The sequence below is a fragment of the Talpa europaea genome (genome assembly GCF_964194135.1).
Source record: "Talpa europaea genome assembly, chromosome: 2".
Lineage (NCBI taxonomy): Eukaryota > Metazoa > Chordata > Mammalia > Eulipotyphla > Talpidae > Talpa > Talpa europaea.
In genome coordinates this window covers 87,995,773-88,018,463 of record NC_140068.1, presented here as the reverse complement: position 1 = coordinate 88,018,463, position 22,691 = coordinate 87,995,773, and the positions used below count along the sequence as shown (strand labels likewise).

The window sequence follows — 22,691 nt, the reverse complement described above, 5'->3', positions numbered from 1 at the left end:
CGGCGGGCAACTAGAACGCACGCGCCAGTTTGACTCCCTAGTCACGTGCAAAGGTTGAAGATGGCGGCGGCTCAGGTGGAAGAAATGCGGACCCGCGTGGTTCTGGGGGAATTCGGGGTTCGCAATGTAAGCCTGTGTCCTTGAGCGAGGGAGAAGTGGGAGGGGAACAGGGACGTGTTGGAATCGGCGTGGGGACGGACTTGTCTCTCTTTGATCTAGGTGCATACCACCGACTTTCCCGGTAACTATTCAGGCTATGATGATGCCTGGGACCAGGACCGCTTCGAGAAGGTGCGTGTGACTGGAGGGGTCCGGAGAGATTAAGAGGGACTGACCGTGCGACCTTAGCAGCGTATGCTTTAGACACTGTCCTTTGGGTTAGTTCCAACCATAAAAAGTTCCTTTAGCGAGGTGTTAGACATCTTCAGCTCCGTTGTAAGACCAAGATGTTCATTCTTGTTGGAGAAGAGCACGTGTAAATAAATGATTCAGATATAATGTGGGAAAGTCAGTTGATGGCAACAAAGGACTTCGGGGGGACGGGTATCAAGGGTGCTCTGCAAAGGCACTTAGTCTAGAACAGGGAAGGGGGCCAGAAGTAGGAAAGATTTCCTGAAGGACATAACATCCGATTTCAGTCTGCAACGATGACCAGAAGCGGAGAACAGCAAAGGATGAGGAGCAACTAAGAACAGAAGCTTAATTATGAAGGCTTGTGTGAGCTTTGCTCTGGGAATGTCCAAGCAGTTCATTATCGCTAGAATATTAAGTTGGCCGACTTGAGCGGTGGGCAAAGTTGAGATGTGCCTTAGGGAGCTTCTGAAGAGCAGTTAAGTAGAGTGATCAGACCCCAACTCTCGTGGTTGGGAGAGAATAAATTTGAGGACCATCATATCATATGGGGCAGGCAGATATGTGACACTGCGAAGGGAAACTGAGGTTGAAGGCATGGGCTGCGATTAAGATCATCAAAATAGAGCAAAGGGAAGATAGAAGGTAAATTTGGTTTGGGCTGTGGCGGGGAGGGTAAAATGACCTAGTCTAGAGAACTGCTTTGATGGATGGTGGTGTCATTTACTGATGCGAAATGAATCAGGGGAAGGGAATGATGATGCATTCATCTTTCTGCATGTGGAGAAGTCCAGCAGCTAGTTGAATATGTTTGAAATTAGAGTAAAAACAGATAATCTCGGGAGTGGTTGCTATAGTTGCCAAAAACTATAAGGTTGAAATCATCCAGACAAATATCTGGGAAATAGTAAAATTTTTGGAGGAGGAAGATGATGAATGTAGATTCATCAGAGAAAAGAGAACCAGTAGAAATCAAGGTAGTACTTTGAAAGAGGAGGGATTTTTTTGTTAACAATGTTAAATGCAACAGCATTCTAGAAAGAGTAGTGTCAACTGGGAGGCCTGTTTTTTCAGTAAAAGTCTCAAGATGGTCTGGCTAAAAGCAATATTGCAGAGGGTTTTAAGTTTTTGGACAAGGGAATGTTAACTAACTTGAGGGGAATGTTGGAGGAGGTATTTACTATATAGAAAGCAGGCTTCATTTGTTTTTCCTGTCCTTCAGAATTTTCGTGTGGACGTGGTACACATGGATGAAAACTCATTGGAGTTCGACATGGTGGGAATTGACGCAGCCATTGCGAATGCTTTTCGGCGCATTCTGTTAGCCGAGGTACTGGCGGGGCATGGTGGCATGGGTAGAGTTGTATTGGGAAGCTCTGCTATCACCTCACTTGTAGAATTTTCTCAAGCTTCTATTCCTCTTTTTCTAGCATTCCTCCTTTATTCTTTGCAGGTGTCCTGCTAGGACAGGTCTCGTCCTGTCTCCGTGTGTCAGGTGGGAGTAGATGGGGAGTCTAAAGAGTCTTTGTAGAGTAATTATGTGTTCTTGGGCAGGTACCAACTATGGCTGTGGAAAAGGTCCTGGTGTACAACAACACATCTATTGTCCAGGACGAGATCCTCGCTCATCGCTTGGGGCTTATTCCCATTCATGCTGATCCCCGTCTTTTTGAGTATCGGAACCAAGGTGAGGTTTGAGAAAATTTTGGGAAAGGGGGAGCTTTCCTCAAGTTCCTCCTAGAAGCACTGTATTCAGATCCCAGATTGGCTACTGTTACAACCTTGGGCAAGTTATTAATCCTTTGGTATGTTAGTGTTCTTGTGAGAGCACTCGCCTTCCTAAGTTTGTTAAGCGGATTGAGAATTGAATGAAATGCTCTCACCATAGTGCTAGACTCAAATGTTCACTCGTTCCTTCAGAGCCACCCTTCTTCCTTTTGTGCAGGAGATGAAGAAGGTACAGAGATAGATACTCTACAGTTTCGGCTGCAAGTCAGGTGCACTCGGAACCCCCAGGCTGCTAAAGATTCCTCTGACCCCAATGAACTCTACGTGAACCACAAAGGTGAGAAGTGGGCAGTCAACCCAGAGGGCCTACCTGTTGGTGGGTGCTAGTTTTAGGGAATGAACTGTGATGTGCTTTCTCCTCTAGTATACACCAGGCACATGACATGGGTCCCCCTGGGGAACCAGGCTGACCTCTTCCCAGAGGGCACTATCCGACCAGTGCACGACGATATCCTCATTGCTCAGCTGCGGCCTGGCCAGGAAATTGACCTACTTATGCATTGTGTCAAGGGAATTGGTGAGAACCCTGTGGACCACCCCGGACAGGTTGTAGCGGTTTGTTTGTGTGGGGTGAGGTTTGACTTCAGAGACTTGGCTGAGCAGTCCCTGACAGGCAAAGCCTTTGCTGCCCTTGGCTTAGGGAATGTGAAGGGTTTGCCCATATACTCCAATGTCCCGGTTCCCTCCAGGCAAAGACCACGCCAAATTTTCACCTGTGGCAACAGCCAGTTACAGGCTTCTCCCAGATATCACCCTGCTTGAGCCTGTGGAAGGAGAAGCAGCTGAGGAACTTAGCCGGTGTTTCTCACCTGGTGTTATTGAGGTGCAGGAAGTTCAAGGTATGACATTTGGATGCTGTTCAAGTGAAGACCTAAAGCATATTTCTTTGAAGTTAGCAGAGAGAGGTAAAAGATCTGGGCTTATGTATTTATAACATGGTTTGTTTACATCAGGTAAGAAGATGGCCAGAGTTGTCAATCCCCGGCTAGATACCTTCAGCAGGGAAGTCTTCCGACACGAGAAGCTAAAGAAGGCTGTACGGCTTGCTCGGGTTCGGGACCATTACATCTGTGAGTATCACCTGTGGGGAGGGTGGTGAAAGTTCTTTGGTGCTTCCGTGGGTAGTCCAGTTGTAGAACCTAGCAGTAATTCACATAGGGACTTTTAAAGGCAAGCCCTGCCTCGGCTAAAGTTGTCTTTTTTTTTGATCCCTAGTCTCTGTCGAGTCAACCGGGGTGTTGCCACCCGACGTGCTGGTGAGCGAAGCCATCAAGGTGCTGATGGGGAAGTGCCGGCGGTTCTTGGATGAGCTAGATGCTGTTCAGATGGACTGAGGTTTGCACTGGACTTGTTGGCATCCTGCGCTCTGATGCATCTGAGGCAAGCTGAAGATTCTGGGTTCTTGCCTCTCCACACGATTGCTTTACTATTGAGGGACCAGTGTGACTAGGGTTCCGTCCTGAGTTTTCTGGACAATTCCAGCTTTATTTTCAGTCAATACATTTTGTTAAATGTGTTACAAAATTACTTTCATGCCTTTGTATGTAAGGCTTTAATGTAAATAAATTCACATCCAAAGCAAAATTTTTTTGTCAGAAACTGCTTGAGTTTGGATCCAAAAATACCAATCGCACCTCAATACAGGTTTGGCATCATTTAGCAGTTAGGAATACTGGGCTCAGATGTCACTGCAGGTCAGAACCAAGTCCCTCTGAAGCCTCACAAGAAATGTTTAATTGAGGTGTTCTTGGGTACAGCTAGGGCCCAGAAAAACATCGTGTGCGACTTACCGATCTCCTGCATTACCAGAGGAAAAGTTAGTGATAGAAAAAAGGACGGCCCACAGCAGTCAAGTCACATTGCTGTTAAGAGCCACATGAGGAAGAACAGCAATTCCCTTTGGATAATCCTTAGGATCAGAGCCAGCGGCCAGCAGCAACAGCACTAAGAGTGTGGGAGGGGCTGCTTTGCTTAGGTATGTGAGAAATAGAAGTCTTATCTAGCTGACATCAGGTTTCGAAAGTTTGACAGCAGTCCATCAGTACCAGTTCTTTCTGTCCAGTCCCTGAGCTGGATGCTCAGGAGGAATAATGACCCTGGAGTATGTCATTGGCTTGAAAAAGGCAGATGGGGCCCTTTCTGTATGAAATTGAGATTTTTACTGACATGCAGATGTGCTTTAGAGTTAATGTTTCTACAAAAAGATTCTATAAACAATAGAAAACTTCTAGCATGAAGTCACAGGATGTTAAAAATATTACAACACAATAAATACACCTATGCCCTCCATAGCCCCAACCAGAGGAGAGTAGGCAGTGATCAAATTTGGAGGTAAACATGCTTTCACATGGCCTTTACAGTTGACAAGAGGCCCAAAGTACCACCCAGAAAGAGGGCGTGGGGCAAGTTTGCCTAGAAACAGCTGTGGGGGATTCCCAAGTTCCATTTCCCCAGTTTTACCTCTTTCCAACCCTATCCTACCTGGGGTCCTGTACTAGCTATAAAAGCTGTAGCTTCTGTCCATCCATGCTACTCCACCCTGTCCTCACCAAAGCCTTTGTTAGCGGACCGGGTTGATGACAGACCTCTGTCCGCACAGAACACATTGACAGACATTGTGGTTTCTGTATGGACTAAACCTCACTATGCCAGCAATGATCTCAAGGCTAGGGGTCCTGCATTCATATCCTCCGTGCTTACAGGGCTCTCTAGTGGCCTCGAGAATGGACTGGAAACTCACAGTACAGGTTTAATGGGAAGGCATATTTTGTTTTCTTTTGGAAATGATCCAAAGTGAGAAGTTACCAGGGATACGAAAGATCATGAGATTTCTGAAGGCACCTGGACTCAGCTAGTCCTAGAAGAGACCAATGGCTTTGCTAGCTGCTCGTCACAGATGTAGCCTAGTTGGTCTGGGTTATCTTTAGGTGCTAATGGCGTCATATGACACTAGATAGGGTACTGTGGCTCTTGTGCCTGAGTGGCATCTGGGGTTTGGGAAATCACAATAGGGGGTTATTCGTGGAAGGGCAAGATGTGTGAGTTGTATGGGGGAGTTAAGGGATGCTGGCCCAGCCCTGGTCCCTGAAGTTAAACTTGATACCGTGCCCAGAGCTTAGCAGTAGCCCATACTACCAATCAGGTGACCAAATTTTTGCTCAAAACGGAGAGGGGGACTGGCCAAATTCAGTCCAACAGTCAGCACCTAACCCAGACATGCCCCTAGGAGGTGGGGAAGGTTCCCTGCCAGATCAGCAACAAGGGGGCTCAGAGGGACCTGCAGTGCTCCAGAAGCAATCTGGTTCAAGCAGTTCAGGAGTGAGCCCTTCTTTCAAGCCTGACCAGTTGCAGTGTTGGGTACTGTACCCCTATAGTTACCGTTCTGCACAGGTGTATGGCTGTGTGGGGGCAGGAGGGTATGGGGAGAAGGGCTGCCCTGCTCTAGCTTTTCTCTCTTGGAAAAGCCAAAACTCCACGTAAGATGGGAGCTACCTGGGAGATCTAGACAGAATGGTTTTAAGCCCTAACTCCACTTCTTGATACTTTAGCATAATTATTTCTGGCCCAACACAGGGCCTACTCTCTCCAGCTCCAGACCTGGATCTCTCTCCAGGCTAACAATGGTAGAAAGTGAGGTGGCAGTGGAGAGGGGCCTAGAGATTAGCTACAAAGGGAAAGAAGAGATGATGATAAAGGCCAAGGAAGATGTCCAGGAGCTTGACTCAGGGTTCAAAGATGGCAGCCAGGCCACCCTCCTCGGTGTCCAGCACTTCTGTCTCCAGCATTGGCTTTGATTTTTTGAAAAGTGAGGGAAGATTCTTAATGTGAACTTCTTTCCGGAACTGCTCTCCCAAAGGTTTCTGTGGAAAACAAAGGAGAAAGAACTAATGCTGGGCCTTGAGAGGTAGTTTGCTTAAAGATCATCTTAGCATAATGGTCAATGACTATAGCTGGTTTTTGGTTTGCTTGTGCTTGTGCACATGATCCACAAAGACTGCAGGGTGGTTAGGACTACACTATGGAAGGTGAGTGACCTACCCCGATGCAACCAGCAATGAGACGTTTGAATTGGTCCTTCCGGCGTTTGTCAGCTGCTTTTTGCAGGGAGGGGTTCAAAAGCTTGCAGTCAAACTGGTCCAGAGAGTCCTTCTGTATTTCAGGGATCTGCTCCATCACAGCTCTTATCTCCAGGTACCTGGGACGCTGAGAAGTGAGGATAAAACAATGGTGTAGGTTTGGGCCTGCACTGACAACTTGCAGCTGCCTACGTTTAGGATAAGGCCCAATTGACTGGGAGTAGGCTGTTTTGTTGTGAGATACGAAGCTGCAGCCGCCCTGCCCCATGCTTTCTTCACTCACCAGTGCCTCGTAGATCTGGAAGGCGAGGTGGACCAGGGAAGCCATGCAGCCATCATGCTGCCCGTGTGTCTGTAAGCCCTTCAGTACGCTGGTGAAAAGCCATGTAACAGCATCTGCAAGCAGTGTTCCTGACAGCACCTGGGGAGACAGCTGTGCTCAGAGCCCAAAGGTGACTCTGAAGGCCCTAGTCCCCCAATCTTTCCAACTGATTCAGTCAATACTCATTACCCAAACCTTTCAGAAGAGGCAATGAGAAGGGGTGGATAATCATACTTGTTTAAGGAGAGGCCAGCAGAGCTGTGTTGTTGTCCTTTGGCAGGAGAGAGTATCCTTCCAGGCCAGGGAATTGAAGGCTGTAATTAATAGAGCTGTACAAACATCCTAGTAGAAAAGGATCAAGGATTACAAAAGGAAAAGCATAATTTTCTCTGAATACTCTTTTATATTAGGAGATAGAGTTTTAATAAGTGACCAGGTAAATGATAAAAGTGCTATTGAAGGCAAGAAAGAGTTTATTTTCTCTTTAGCAGGCTGTCAAAAAGAAGAAAACCCACCAATAGAAAAGAGAAAACCTGGTTTTTGGTTTGTTTGTGCACATGGTCCACAAAGACTGCAGGATGGCTGGGCAAGAGGGTGACAGAGATCAGGCCTTGGTGACAGAACACCAGGCGATGGCATCAATATGTCCGTGTTGTTCTGAGAGTCTGCCTACCAGCAAGGGAGATAGTATGGCCTTACTTTTTTGGGGGTTTTAGGAACAAGGAACTTAACTCATAAATAGGAGCATTACCCCACAATAAACACTACCAAAAAACTTTTGATGGCACCACAGGGTGAGAATAGTGGAAAATGGCTCCCTACCTGGGCAAGGATAAAAACATCTTCTGCCCCCTTTACCTACCTCGTGTTTCATTAGACATTTGCCCAGGTCTGTAAGCTCTGCCATGGCTGAGGGGGCTACTTCAGTGGCCATCATCTCTTCATCTGTAAGCAGAGAGAAGAATGTTAAGCTCCATTCTTTTAGAACAAAGAAGAATATCCTGTTCTGACAGACGCCTATAAATTAAAGGTAAGCTGAGTATCCTGGGGTAACTGGTGGTATGCAGTGTAGTATTTGGATAGCCCTCGCCCGCCCCCATGAAAGGGTGTAGAAGCCCATGGCCACAGCAGATCTTCTAGAGATACAGCCAGTTGTACATCTGGGAAAGAAGGGATTTTCTGGACAGTGCCTTAGAGTCAAAAATGCTAAGGATCTCCCATTATTAAGTAGATCTTTGAGGACCCATTGTGGCGGCCACTGATTTAGTTACTAGGGATACAGCAGGCGTAGGACAAAGTACCTTTCCAGTGTAGTGAGGAGCACAATAAATGAATACACGGTAGGCATTATGAAGAAAAATAGGGTAGAGAAGGGAGTGGAGGTGACATCTAAGCAGAGACTTCAATGAAACGAGGGCCATGTACACAGGAAAAAAAAAAAATCACTGTAGCTTGAAGAGAGAGCTACAAAGGGAAATTCGGCAAAAACACAGTATGATAAAGCTAGATGAAAAAAATCTCATCCACGGGGCCTCCCTGGTGGCACAAGGGGTTAAGCACAGCACTATGAAGCAATCTACAACCTCTGCAGCATGAGGTCGATCCCCGGCCAGCCAGGGAGCAACCCACATGGTGCAGCAGACCTCTCCTGGCTTGCCCACTGCTCCCCTCAGCAGTGTATTTCAGTACATCTGCCTGTTCTGTTCCCCACTGTCTCTGGTGAACCCTCTCACCCGCCCGCACCTCTGGCCTGTGCCCCAGTTCTTGTATGCATAAATAAATAAAATCTTTAAAAAAAGGAAAAGAAAAAAATCTCATCCATGCTATATTGCTAGGGAAACAGTCTCCATTGGAAATTGTCCTGGTTACAGAAGGGATAATACGTAGAAGCCCAAGGACAGACCTCTGAGGGCAACACAACAGGCTCACTTACCATCTCCATCTGCAGGGGGAGCAGTAGTATTATGGTCAGCACCTTTCTTTGAAACACAGCATACAGCTAAAAGGAGAGAGCAGGGATACCAGATTTACTACTACCAGATAACAGACACCTAGGTCAGTGGATCCCAAACTATCTCTGGGAAGGTAGAGCCCAAAATCAGTTTGCATTGTCTCTTCAATTGAGAGGCATTTTACCAGACTGTTCTTGTCCCTCTTCATGTTCAATTAACAACAAGGAAATTATAGAATATTCTGAGAGTAAAGTGACCAGAAGAGGATGCCTGATACATCCTTGGTCTACTTTGATCTCAAACAATGTTATGATCAAAAATTGAAAATTAGGGCCTCCCTGGTGGCGCAGTGGTTGAGCGCTGTGTTGCGAAGCTACCTACAGCTTCTGCAGCACCGGTTCAATCCCTGGCCGCCGGGCGAGGGTCCCACATGGCACACCGACCTCTCCTGCCATGCCCGCTGCTCCTCTCAGCAGTGTACTTCATCAGTCTGCCTGTTCTGTTCCCTGCTCTGGCTCTGGTAAATTCTCTCACCCCCCCACGCTTCTGACTGTACCCAGTACTTGTATAAATGAATAAATAAATCTTAAAAAAAAAAAATTGAAAATTAACCATCTTCAGGGCCCCCCTGGTGGTGCAAGGGGTTAAGACACAACCTATGAAGCTATCCGCAGCCACTGCAGCACGAGTTGGATCCCTGGCCAGGGAGCTACCCACATGGCACAGCAGTGTCAGCCTTGCCCGCTGTTCCCCTCAGCAGTGTATTTCAGTCAATCTGCCTGTTCTGTTTCCCGCTCTGTCTGTGGTGAATCCTCTCACCCCCCACACCTCTGGCCTGTGCCCCAGTTCTTGTATGCATAAATAAATCTTGGGAAAAAAAAAATTAACCACCTTCATGTCCAAGAATTAAACACAAATCTATTTTGATAAAGCTAGAAAGTTATTCCTAATGTTAATGCAAACTCCTGCTATTCCTCATAGTCTATCCTTACAACCCTGCCCGATTCGTAAAAAGTCCTGTACTACTGCAAACATGAATTTTTGTGTCCATTTAGCTTAATGGAGTTGGAGTTGGGTGAGTGATCATTCTTTTTCCAGAAAAATTCTATCACCACTGGTTTTCACATGTCACTTACTGATTAGGTCCATGACTTCTCGGGTTAACATCCTCACCAGTTGTTCCTCCAGCATCTCTTGAGATTCTGGGTTTTCATCTGCAGTCTCATCTTCTCCACTGCAGAAAACCAGGAGGTCAAGTTCCACAGCAGCGTAAACAGGAAATGACAAAGAAAACAGTGACTCCAAGCAGACCTTTTCTGCCCTTCTCTTGGCCGCTTCCTTCTGGTCTACATTTTATACAAATGCTGGGAATGCCCAGCAATGATCCACTGAGAGAGATTATTACTTGTGACCCCATCCAGTTGGATGGAAGGTACTCGGTCAAAATCCTAAGTGGATAAGGATGTCTCAGCATCCTCTTAGGACAGCTGAAGGTTTCATCTGAGTCTGCTAATAGGAATAAGTCATCCACCATCTAGGCTGAAAAGGACCACAATGCTCTGCTGATCTAGCCCTGGGGTGGCAGATTTCCCCTTTTATCGTCTCCCATCCAAACATGGCAGCCAATTCATCTAACGAGAGATGTTTCTTACCACAGCAGGTTCCTCTGGTTGATGACTTGCCATTTTTGGGAAAGCCTCTGGGAAAACAACAACAACAAAAATAAGCGCTAGAATTGGAGAGAAAGCCAGAACAGATAATATCTAAGGGCTACTTTATGGTTAGACAAGGATTCCAGGTACAAATGAAAGAGCCCAGGGGACCCCACAAGGTTAACAAAGCAGACAGGGTTTCCAAAATCTCTTCCATATTCGTGAGGGCAGCATATCACATGTCCCTCTGCATGGAAAGGATGGACAACATTTTAGAATTTTTGGGTCTCTCTGGACACATTTATTCTCAACCCAGCTGGTTTCCCTGATTAATTTCAGATCAGAAACACAAAGCATCCTGGGAAGCACTGCCCCTGTTACCTCTCCTCAGTTAAAAGGTTAGGAGCAGAGTCTAAGACTGTATGTGCTTCATGAACAAGTGAACCAGTGTAGTTCTTGGTAGTGGGAGAAGGGGGCTTGATCCACTGCAGTGAGCAGTCTGCTGGGGCAGGATGGTTACACTGCCATTCTGGCAGGACTAAGGAGGTAACACTTTTCATGAGAGGTTGCCTGCCCTAAGAGTCCTCATTTGCTACCCTTTCCTGACCCATCTCTTACCATGTGGAGGTAGGTGAACAGAGGTCCAAGGATGGGAGATACCAGGGCTTCATAGTGCTCCGGGGGACAGAAGAGCACCAGAGGCTTCACAAAGACCCGTACAGAGTAGGTTAAGAAATTCTAGCACATGAGTACATACCCTTCTCATTCTAAAGCACTCCTTTTACCTGATAGACTAGGCAGCAGGTTGTGCTGTTAGGTAGAGTCAATCCCCAAGGGATGTACAGTATGCCAAGAACATTCTGTTAATAGGCAAAAATCTCAAGTTCCTTCCTGAAAATCCTAAGCTGCATGGATATTCCATTCCATTATTATTTTTAGTTTAACTATTCTTTCTACCAGGCTGGCACAAGGTGGACACTGGGTTGCCTGAAAGTAGGAAGGAAAAACAATAGGCAGACTCCCTTGTAGTAAACGTTCCTTTACCATTCTCTTTATATTATATATATATTTATATATATTTATATCAGGGACCTGCACAAAAAAGTCTGAATGAAAGTGAAATATGAAGTACCTGACAGAAAACAGGGAAGGAATAAAAGTTTTATCTTTTATATTTCCAAGAAGTAGGATGGTAAGAATTTACCCCTAAGAAAAAAGAGCTTTCAGGATTCCCTGGACTGCCTGTGCATTGTTTACTTCAATTTTATCCTTTTAATGTGATTATTTTACACTTAGATAAATAATTCCATCTGTTCTATGCAGCTCAATTCTGCCGCCTCTGGAGGCTGAACTGTTCCTGTCTTCAATCTTCTGGCTCTTTGTGTTACCAGGGACTTCTGAAAGGATATGAAGCATGGGTCTCAGCCTGTAGTCAGGAATATTGTTCAAGTTGACAAAGGCCGAGTTGAGGAGCTGGGTAGCAAGGTGCTCCACGGTGTAGAAGTCCTGCTGCATGGAAGGGCCTGCCTTCCCAAGGATATGGAAGCTGTAAGGGAAACTCATGGGCAATCAGAAATCCAACAACTGTTATTGCCAGCCCTGACTGCCCCAGGAATTTCATTTCTAGTCCACACTAAGACTTCTCAGCTAGAAAAGCAACTGTATTTACTCCTGAAGAGACTTTGAGCTTAATCAGTATATATTTCCAGGATGTGGACTTAACGTTTATGAAAAGTGAAGATAATATCCTGCTCCCTTTTAAGGAAGCTTAATAGTAGATTTAGCATCTTTCTAAAGGCAAGATCAACAGGAGCCTTCAAGTAATATGAATTCATAATGCTGAATCTCATTAGCTTGGTTGACGAAAGCACTGGGTCAGTGAGGTTGATGCCCTGGGCACAGTAGCATACAGAAGGGCCAGTTACCTTCCCATCCCACAAACATGACCCAGAGCTGGCCTGCCACCTCCTAGGGTATCATGAAAAGTAGGCAACAAGTAGTGAGGGGTGTGAGAAAATGCATCCCTACCACTACAGTGTACATAGTGTATCTCTTACTTTGGTTTCATCATTTTCTGCACTGGAAACAGACAAATTGGGCATAAAATAGCAAGTCATGGCTAAAACTGAGGCACTTATGATAGTAATAAAAAGTAAATACATGTAAGCAGCCTTTCATTTTTATTTGGCACTAGAATTTCCTGGCAAATTCTTGCCTCAACTTACCTGCACACTACGATTCTAGATAAAAATTCAACCCATGGACATTCCTATACAGTGCTTGTCCAGGAAAAGAATATGGAAATGCAACATTAGTTCCTTACCAGTTTTCATAAAGGGTGGAGAAGAAACGCTGCATTCTTTCCAAGACTGTTTTGTAGACAGGATAGTCATTCAGTTCCAAGAGAGGTTGAGGTAATCCTACAAAGACAAGTCAAGAACATGCTTTTCCACTGCATGGGAGTTGCACGTTGCAAACACCTTACAGCAGACAGATGTGGTTTGGGGAGGTGAGAGGAAGAGGAGTGCTGGCAAGACTTCTACTGGCTGGATGTGCTAAGAGCTCCCCTAAAGGTGATTTCCCAAACCATCTTGGTAGAGAAAGATGAAAGCTACTTAAGTAGCCAGAACTTCAGACTAGACCTGAGCATTCCAGATTCTGCCAGGGTTTCTCTTATAGGACTTTTGTAACAGAACATACAATGACAGATCAAAATGATCTCACCATAAAGAACTAGGATACCCTCACTCCCTTTTCAAATTATGCAGCTCCCCATTAAGGAAAATTTTATGCAGAAGTACAAGACATACAGCATATCAAAATGAAACTCACCTATGTATAACAATTGCCTTTAAAATATGTAAACTTTAGGGCTTCCCTGGTGGCACAAGGGGTTAAGCACCGCATTATGAAGCAATCCGCAGCCTCTGCAGCATGAGTTTGATCCCTGGCCGGCCAGGGAGAAACCCACATTGCAAGGCAGACCTCTCCTATTTCGCCCACTGCTCCCCTCAGCAGTGTATTTCAGTCTGTCTGCCTATTCTGTTCCCCACTCTCTCTGGTGGATCCTCTCACCCCTCGCATCTCTGGCCTGTACCACAGCTCTTGTATGCATAAATAAATCTTAAAAAAAAAAAAAAGATGTAAACTTTTAATCAGAGGCAATTTTATATTTTAAGTCATGTTTTAAGTCATGTTCATGGTTAGAAGCTGCCAGAGAGAATTATTTGTCCATTCTAGTATGTTTTGGTTAGACATACTATTTCTATAGCAGGAATTCCTGGCTTAACTTGAATAACCAAGCATAGGTGGGTATAGCAACTCTTTTGTTCTTTTTTTTTTTTTTAAATATTTAAAGGGCAGGTTTACTAAGGAAGGGATAAAACAGTAAAAGACATTTGCATTGACACAAGTGGGCAGGAAGAGCTGCCCCAGAAGGGACAGGTTTTTTAAGAGAGGCCTGCATGGTTGCAGGCGGGCAGCCTTTAACAGGTCACGGGCAGGCAGGTAGGAAGCTGCTGCCCTGTAGAGGGAGAGAGTGGGTGAAAAGAGGCAGTGGGAGTGCTGCCCCAGCAACTCCAACTTTTCATATTAATGGCAAGACATTTTTTGGAAGTTCTATTTTAACTAGTGTCTACGAGTGTAGTGGTGCCAAAGGAAAAGGCCCTGGACTATTCAGGACAGGACAGACATGAGCCATCGAAATGCAATTGTAGCCGGGTCTAGGCAGAGATTATGGCTGGAAATACTGGTTGGCTGTGATGTGATCCAGCATGAAGCTTCATGGTTGGAACAAGGTTTAGACAACTCTAGAAATGTTTAGCTCTAATTTCTAATCACTGCCTTTCTTGCAGTCACCTGAATGACTCTTCTCTATCTCCTGGACACACCAAGCTCTTTTCTGCATGTTTCAGGATCATGTACTTGCCGTTCTGTTCGTCCAAAATGCTTAGCATCTCTTCTTGCCCCCAAGTTATTAGTTCTTACTCATTCTTTAAGTCTCTCCACTGGGAGGCGACCTTCTGGCTACTCTGAGACTGGACTAGGTCTCCACTTAGAACACTCCCACAGCCATTTTCCTTCATCACAGCATAATTATGAGTGCACAGTTATATGGTATTGGGAAAATGAGTTAATAAAATATTCTAATCAAATTAACAACTGGAAACATGGCTCAGAATTTATTCCTGTGTAAATTTTGATTATATTTTACTAATGAAACTATTTAATTGTTTTGATACCTTTCAAAATATAAAGGCAGGAAAATACGCTATCTATCCTATAGGTTAAAAAACATGGCTTACTTACCCATCTGTAGCTAAAACTCAAAGAAGGGTTAACATGGGTGAAGAGGGCAGAGGGAGGAGAAACTGCCTCTGAAGACCTTTTCTGTATGCTAAGAGAATGAGCACATGCACTGTTCCCAGGGAGCGCGCAGAACTCCATACATCTATTTCTGAATAAGCAGGTAGCCCAGGTAATGCAAGGTGAGGAAGAGGAGACACAGGCACAGTGATGTTATCTAAGGAGTCCACTAAAGATAAGGTGAACCTCAAGGGAAAAAAAAGGTTAGATTTCTTACCTAAAATAGCAGATTTTTCCGCTTCAAGCATGTCCAGGGTCTTTGTGAAGGGTTCTGCCATTTTGGCTAGCATTTCTGGTGCATATAAAGTATTGTAAGTTCTGAAAGAAACAAGGGTGCTATGTAAACTTTTCCTAGTCTGTTGCAGAAGGCAAGAGTGGGTTTCACTTAGTAATTCAGTGAAACCACTTAAATTCTTTTAAACCTGAACTAATGCTTTGGCATGCTTCATTTTCTGACTGCCAGTGAAATGGGAGGAAATGTCACAGGCAATGTTGACTTACAGGCAGCAACACAGAACAAAAACACTTTCAGATATTTTGTCTCTATTCCAAGAGTAAGGATCCTACAGTGCTCCCACAGTTGTTTCAGCCTACTGGAGAACATTCACGGGTCCCAGCATGTGTACCTCTTCTCCACCAAAATGACTTACCTGAGCACGTACTGGCTTTCTGAAACTAAAGAGTAAGGAGCTATGGACTTGATCTACCTGTGGTCCACAACAGTTTCTCCTGACCAGGGCAATGGCACTGCTGAGCAAGCTATAGACGGAATATAATGACCTATTTTTTTCTTTCAGCCGTTAATTATGATGTTTTAAACATACAGAAAGTGAAAGAAATATAACAGACACCAGCAAGGTTAAAATTTTCATATGCATACAGAACAGAAATTTTGGACCATGCTTGTTTTGAAAACATTGGTTTTTAAATCTAACCATGTGTACTCATCAGTATACTCATTTAAACTCCCTTTTAGAATGCCAGTTAATAAGTTAATTTCAGTTTATTTCCCACATCTCTCTGCTGAGAGCTAGTAAGTTTGTCTCCACTTTTTGTTTTTTAATTGCAGAGTCCAGTGATGAACGTTTCTGCAAAGGATTTCTTGTGTACCTGTGTGAGTTTCTCTATGATGGACACAGAATTATTGGATACATGTTCTTTGCAACTCATAGGTTGCAAATATCTTATCTTAGTTTGTGACCTGTCTTGCTCACACTGACATTTGAAATTGGCATTTTACCAGCTTTAAAAAAAAATAACAGACAATTATAAACCAGAGACATACTGCAGGGGAGGAGGTGGAGGAGGGGTGAGAGGGAGGGAGGGAGGAGCACAGGGGGCTGTGGTGATGGTGCACGGGTGCCTTGGGGAAGGAAATTCTATGAGGACTCAGTCTGAGGGGGTGGGGGGAAGCAAATATTGTCTAAAGAAATGTAAAAAATGATAAATGTTAAAATAAAAGAAAAAAATAACATATAACTTGCCATCATTAAGTGTACAGCTCAGTGGTATTAAATACACTCAACACTGTTGTACAACTACCACCAACATCCATCTCCAGAGCTATTTTCATCTTGTAAAACGTGAAACAGTATACCTACTAATAACTTCCCATTCCCTGGAAATCACCATTATACTTTTATTCCCATGATTTTGACGACATTAAGCACTAAATATAAGTGAAATCATACAGTATTTATCTTTTTGTGACTAGTTTATTTCATTTAACATGCCTCAAGGTTCCAAGATGCTTAAATATACATTGTATTATAATGTAGCATATTACAGAACCTCCTTCCTTTTAAGGTTGAATATTCCATTGAATGTGTATGTATGTACAAATACACACAATTTGCTTATCCAGATATTCATCCATCAAAGGACACTTTGGTTGCCTCCACATTTTAGTTGTGACTAATGATGCTATGAACATGGGTGCATAAATGTCTTGTTGAGATCCTGCTTTTAATTCTTTTGAGTATACACACACAGAACTAGAACTGCTGGGTTAATGGTAATTCTATTTTTAATTTTTTGAGCAACCACCAAACTTTTCCATAGTGGCTGTACCATTTTAAATTTCCACCAACAGTGCAAGGGATTCCAATTTCTCTGTATCTTCATCAACAGTTGTGATTTTTTGGTTTTATAGCAGTGATACTAAATGGGTATGAAGTGATACCTCATTAGTTTAGATTTGCATTTCCCTGATGTTCTATGAAGCTGACTGTCATTTGATGTGCCTCTTGGCCATTCATGTATCTATTTTTTTTTAATTTTTAATTTTTTAATATATTTTTTACATCATTGTTCACTTTATTTTTTTAAAGATTTATTTATTTACTCATACAAAAGCTGGGGTACAGGCCAGAGGTGTTTGTAGGGGGGGGTGAGAGGATTCAGAGACAGAATGGGGAACAGAACAGGCAGACTGACCGAAGTACACTGCTGAGGGGAGCAGTGAGCAAGTCAGGAGAGATCTGCTGCACCATGTGGATTACTCCGTGGCTGGCCAGGAGGATTGAACTGGTGCTGCAGAGGCTGAGGACAGCTTCATAGGTAGCGACTAAACACCTTGAGCCACCAGGGAGGCCCCATTACTGTTCATTTTTAAACAATGTTTCCTTCCTACCCTTGATATAGCTTTTTTTTTGAGAAATGTCTAAAGCCATTTGCCCATATTTGTACTGAGTTTTCTTGCTGACTTTTCGAAATTCTATATAGTTTGATTATGAATATTATGAATATTAAATTCCTATATGTATTGCAAATATTTCATTCTGTGTCTTTTTCAAGTCTCTTTTTTTGTAATTTTTAAAAATTAATTAATTTATTTATACAAGAACCAGGGTACAGGCCAGATTCACGGGAGGGTGAGAGGATTCACCAGAGACAGAGTGGGGAACAGAACAGGCAGACTGACGAAACACACTGCTGAGGGGAGCAGCAGGCGAGACTGGAGAGGTCTGCTCGCCATGTGGGATTCTCGCCGGCTGGCCGGGATTGAACCTGTGCTGCAGAGGCTGCGGACAGCTTTGCAGCGCTGCGCTCAACCACCTGCGCCACGAGGGAGGTCCTCAAGTGTCTTTTGATACACAAAATTTAAAACTTTCATGAAATCCACTATTTTTTTTCTTTTGTTATCTGTGCATTTATGGTTCATATCCAAGAAATCATTGCCAAATCTAATGCCATGAAGCTTTTGTCATATGATTTCTAAGAATTTCATTGTTATAGATCTTACAGTAAGGCCCTTGATCTTTTTTGAGTTGAATTTTGTGCATGGTGTTCGTAAGAATCCATGGATATCCGATTTTCTCAGCATCATTTGTTGAAATTGCAGTCCTTTCCCCATTTTTTATATCCTAATCAACAAATATCTGACCTATACATGAAGGCTTGTTTCTGGGCTTTCTGATCTTTTCCACTGAACTATATGTCTATCTTTATGTCAGTACCACACAATTTTGATTACTGTAGCTTTGTAATGGATTTAGAAATCAGATCACATTGAATTTGTAGATCTGTATTTTATGCAGATCACATTGAATTTGTAGATCACTACTGACATTTTAATATTAAATATTTTAACTCATGAACATGAGGTGAATTTCCATTTATGTCTCCTTTAACTTCTTGCAGTAATGTTTTGCAGTTTTTATTGTAAAGTCTTTGACCACCTTGGTTAATTACTATGCATTTTATTTTTATTCTTTATGCATACAAGATCTGGGGCACAGGCCAGAGGTGTTGGGGGTGAGAGGATCACCAGAGACAGAGTGGGGAACAGACAGGCAAATTGACTGAAATATATTACTGAGGGGAGCAGCTGGTGAGACAGGAGAGGTCTGCTGTGCCATGTGGGTATCTCCCTGGCTGGGGATCTAACTCGTGCTTCAGTGGCTGAAGATAGCTTCATAGGGTGCATCATTAACTCCCTGTACCACCAGGGAGGCCCTGCATTTTGTAAATTATTGTAAATTTTTTTTTTTTTTTTTTTTTTTTTTTTACAATTTCTTCTTTATCTGTGTAGAGAAATACAACTGATTTTTGCTGGGTGACCTTGCATTGTTACTTTGTTGAATTCATGAATTAGTTTTAAGAACTTTTTGGTGGAGTCGTTAGGGTTTTTGACAAAAAAGATCATCTGAAACAGAAAAGCAGTTTTACTTACTGCTTTTCAATTTACATGACTTTTCTTTCTTTTTCTTGCCTAAATGCTCTGGTTAGAACTTCCAGTACTTTTTGAATAAAAGTGGTTACAGGGCCTCCCTGATGGCACAGTGGTTGAGCACTGGGTTGCGAAGCTGCCCACGGCTTCTGCAGCACCGGTTCGATCCCTGGCTGCTCCCTGGCCACTGGAGGAGGGTCCCACATGGTGCGCAAACCTCTCCTGCCACCCGCTGCTCCCCTCAGCTCTCACCCTCCCGCGCTTCTGACTGTACCCAGTGCTTGTATTAATAAATAAAGATAAATCTTTTTTTTTTTTTTTTAAAGTGGTTACAGTGGTAATACTTGCTTTGCTCCTGATTTTAGAGGAAAAAGCATTTGGTGTTTTACCATTGGGTATCATGTTTACTGTTTTTTTTTTCCTTTACTTGTGGCTTATATTATGTTGTAGTTTCCCTCTATTCCTAATTTTTAAAAAAAGATTTATATATGCATAGAACTGGGGTGTAAACCAGAGATATGGGTGAGGGGAGAAGATTCATCAGAGACAGAGTGGGGAGCAAAACAGATTCACTGAAATACACTGCTAAGGGGAACAGTGGACGAGACAGGGGAAGTCTGCTGCGCCATCTGTAGGTTAGCTTCCTGGCTGGGGATCAAACTTAGGCCCTTTTGGTGATAGAGCTGACTTAACCCCAGGCCAACATGGAGACCCTATTCCTAATTTTTGTTTTGTGTTTTTATTATGAAATGTTGTTAAAGTTTGTTAAAATCTATTCCCTCATAGAATAGATTCCCCCCTCCATTTTGTTGGTGTGGTAAATTACACTGATCAGGTTTCATGTTGAACCATCCTTGCATTCCAAGTATAAATCCCACTGGTTATGGTATTTAGAATACTTTTATTATGCTGCTGAATTGTTTTCAGAGTATTTTATTGAAGAATTTTTTTTAATTTATTTTCTTTTTTTTTTTTAAGAGTTATTTATTTGTTTGTTTGTTTATTTATACATGCACTGGGTACAGTCAGAAGCGCAGGAGGGTGAGAGAATTCACCAGAGCCAGAGCGGGGAGCAGAGCAGGCAGAAGGACCGAAGGACACTGCTGAGGAGAGCAGCGGGCGGCAGGAGAGGTCTGCACACCATGTGGGACCCTCCCCGGTGGCCAGGGAGCAGCCAGGGATTGAACCAGCGCTGCAGAGGCCCGCGGGCAGCTTCGCAACCCAGCGCAACCCAGCGCAACCCAGCGCTCAACCGCTGCGCCACCGGGGAGACCCTTGAAGAATTTTTTTTATCAATGCTCTTCAGGGATATTGGTGAGCAATTTTCTTTTGGTATATTAGTTTAGCTTTGAATCAGAGTTATGTTGGTGAGTTAGGAAGTGTTCTGTTCACTTCAATTTTTCGGAAAAGCTTGAGATGGATTTGTACTAGTTCTTTAAATGTTTGGTAGAATTCACCACTAAAGCATTCAGGTCTAGGATTTTTCTTTGTCAGTGGATTTTAAATTACTGATTCAATCTCCTTATTAGTTACAGGTCTATTCAGATTTTCTATTTCTTCATGATTTAGACTTAGGTTCTGTTTTTAGGAACTTGTCCATTTAATCTAGGTTATTATATTATTTTGGTGTATAACTGTTCATTGTACTCTTTAGAATGCTTTTTTTTTTTGCTTTGATAGAATTAGTTAATTCTACCATTTTTATTCTGATTTTAGTGATTTGAGTTTTTGATTATTTTTCTATTCACTATTCATTTATCACTGCTCTAATCTTTATTACTTCCTTTTGCTAATTTTGGGTTTTGTTTGTTGTTTGTTTTCTTTTCTTTTCTTTTTTTTTTAAGATTTATTTATTTCTACAAGCACTGGGTACAGTCAGAAGAGCGGGAGGGTGAAAGAATTCACCAGAGCCAGAGCGGGGAGCAGAGCAGGCAGAAGGACCGAAGTCCACTGCTGAGGGGAGCAGCGGGCAGCAGGAGAGGTCTGCGCGCCATGTGGGACCCTCCTCTGGTGGCCGAGGAGCAGCCGGGGATCAAACCGGTGCTGTAGAGGCTGCGGGCAGCTTCACAACCCAGCGCTCAACCGCTGCGCCACCAGGGAGGCCTGGGTTTTGTTTGTTTTCTAACTTAAGTTGTAAAGTCAGACTGATGATTTGAGATTTTTGTTTTTTAACATCAGCATTTATAGCTACAGATACTACTGTTTTCACTAAACATGCTAAGTTTTGTACATTGTTTGTTTTCATTTGTCTCTTAAGTATTTTCTAATTTCCTTTGTAATTTATTCTTTGATATATTGTTTAAAAGTATATTATTTAATTTCTAAAATTTTGTTGATTTTCCAGTTTTCCTTTTGTTACTTGTTATTTATTTCTAACTTCAGCCTGTTGTAGTCAGAAAAGATTCTTTGAGTGCTATCTTTTAAAAATCTATTGAGATTTGATATGTGGATTTGTTTTGGTGGTTTTAAGTTGTGTCTATGCCAAAGATTCATCTGAGATACAGACTTCTCAGGTTTTTCCAGAGTCATTCCCTGATCAAGCATGGTCATATTCTAATTTTCCTTTTATATGCAGTTGTTTTGGAATATCCTAGTTTTAAAGTCTGGCTCCAAAAAGGGCAAGAAGTGATAAATGGAGGGGGAGGGTGCTGGCCCTTTAAATATCTTGAAAGTAACTTCAGCCAGAGGGGGAGATGCAGGCAACAATGGGGGTGAAGGGCAACAATAATGTCTGCCTGCTTTTCTATACCTCTGTGATCAAAAGTAGCAATCAATTACCATGTTGGCTGGTCAGGGTTTATTATGGCCACCCTGACTCTATCAAGCTGTATATAATCTATTCCAGAAATGTGCATGGCTGCCTACTATGGGGCTGGGGTGAGGGTGGGGGATGGTGGGCTGCTACAACACTAAGAATTGAAATTGATCAAAATAAATCACAATTTATTGTTCAAATCTTTCCCTGGAAGTTGGAAGACTTCAACAGGTACCAGAGTTATAGCAGAATTATATATATTCAATTCTGCCAGTGCAACTGTTAACTAGGTAGGAAAACAGATTCATAATGTTTCCTATTCTACCATCTTTCTGGACACTGTGTTTTATACAATTAAATATATTAACCTTTAACTTATATTCAGTCTTCCTATGTCTTGATAAATCATTTACTGGCTGATACCACAAATATTGTCTAAAAGTTTTACATTTACGGTTTTAATCCATTTGAAATTTACTTTTGTATATTTGACAATTAGGAATCCAATTTTTCCCTTGCAGAACACAAGTGCCCCTGTATTATGTCTTTAATAGTTTATCCTTTTCTCACTGGCTTGTATTACTTTTGCCATATATCAATCTGCCACACATATCTGGGTATCTTTCTAGATACTTTTACCATTGTATTGAAACCATCATCACCACTGAAGGATTTCTGCTTAAAAAATTAACTTGTATGAGATTAATTTTCTGAATCAGGAGTAAGATAGCAAATATTTTAGACATAGCCAGTTATATGCTGTCCTGATTACTGTGCTCTGACACTTAAGCACAACAGAAGCTTTAGACAATAAGCAAATGACTGGGCATGGTATATTCCAATAAAACTTTATTTATAGCTGTCTGCAGCATGAGTTCAATCCCTGGCCAGGGAGTTACCCACATGGCACAACAGACCTCTCCTGTCTTGCTCACTGCTCTCCTCAGCAGTGCATTTCAGTCAATCTGCCTGTTCTGCTCCCCAGTCTGTCTCTGGTGAATCCTCTCACCACCACTCCTTCCACACCTCTGGCGTGCACCCCAGCTCTTGCATGAATTAGTAAAATAAATTGGGCCTCCCCTGGTGGTGCAGGCGGTTGACCACAGCACTGTGAAGCTGTCTGTAGCCCCTGCAGCACAAGTTTGATCCCAGCCGGCTGGTCGGCCAGGGAGAATCCCCACAGAGCATGGCAGACCTCTCCTTTCTTGCCCGCTGCTTCCCTCAGCAGTGTATTTTGTTTGTCTGCCTGTTCTGCTCCC

The 22,691-nt window shown here is 43.2% G+C and overlaps 2 protein-coding genes across 2 annotated transcripts in view; one reads left to right on the top strand and one right to left on the bottom strand.

Annotated features, from left to right (window-relative positions):
• Positions 1–60: 60 nt before the first annotated feature.
• Positions 61–3,473, top strand: POLR1C (RNA polymerase I and III subunit C; the record flags this gene model as incomplete). The annotated part of the gene is made up of 9 exons (XM_084228610.1): positions 61–126; positions 220–291; positions 1,574–1,681; positions 1,906–2,038; positions 2,297–2,416; positions 2,504–2,656; positions 2,829–2,978; positions 3,093–3,209; positions 3,355–3,473. The coding sequence occupies 9 exons, from the start codon at positions 61–63 to the stop codon at positions 3,471–3,473; spliced, it is 1,038 nt and encodes a 345-aa protein (XP_084084736.1).
• Positions 3,474–5,861: 2,388 nt separating this feature from the next.
• XPO5 (exportin 5) overlaps positions 5,862–22,691 on the bottom strand; it is a gene marked incomplete at both ends in the record, with an annotated part of 55,500 nt that continues 38,670 nt past the window's right edge. The window contains 12 exons of the mRNA XM_084228937.1: positions 5,862–5,999; positions 6,178–6,342; positions 6,499–6,636; positions 6,772–6,879; positions 7,400–7,482; positions 8,471–8,536; positions 9,626–9,723; positions 10,142–10,188; positions 10,760–10,843; positions 11,537–11,687; positions 12,465–12,561; positions 14,724–14,824. Coding sequence (XP_084085063.1) covers positions 5,862–5,999; positions 6,178–6,342; positions 6,499–6,636; positions 6,772–6,879; positions 7,400–7,482; positions 8,471–8,536; positions 9,626–9,723; positions 10,142–10,188; positions 10,760–10,843; positions 11,537–11,687; positions 12,465–12,561; positions 14,724–14,824 — 1,276 coding nt within the window. The remainder of the gene's footprint in view (positions 6,000–6,177; positions 6,343–6,498; positions 6,637–6,771; positions 6,880–7,399; positions 7,483–8,470; positions 8,537–9,625; positions 9,724–10,141; positions 10,189–10,759; positions 10,844–11,536; positions 11,688–12,464; positions 12,562–14,723; positions 14,825–22,691) is intronic.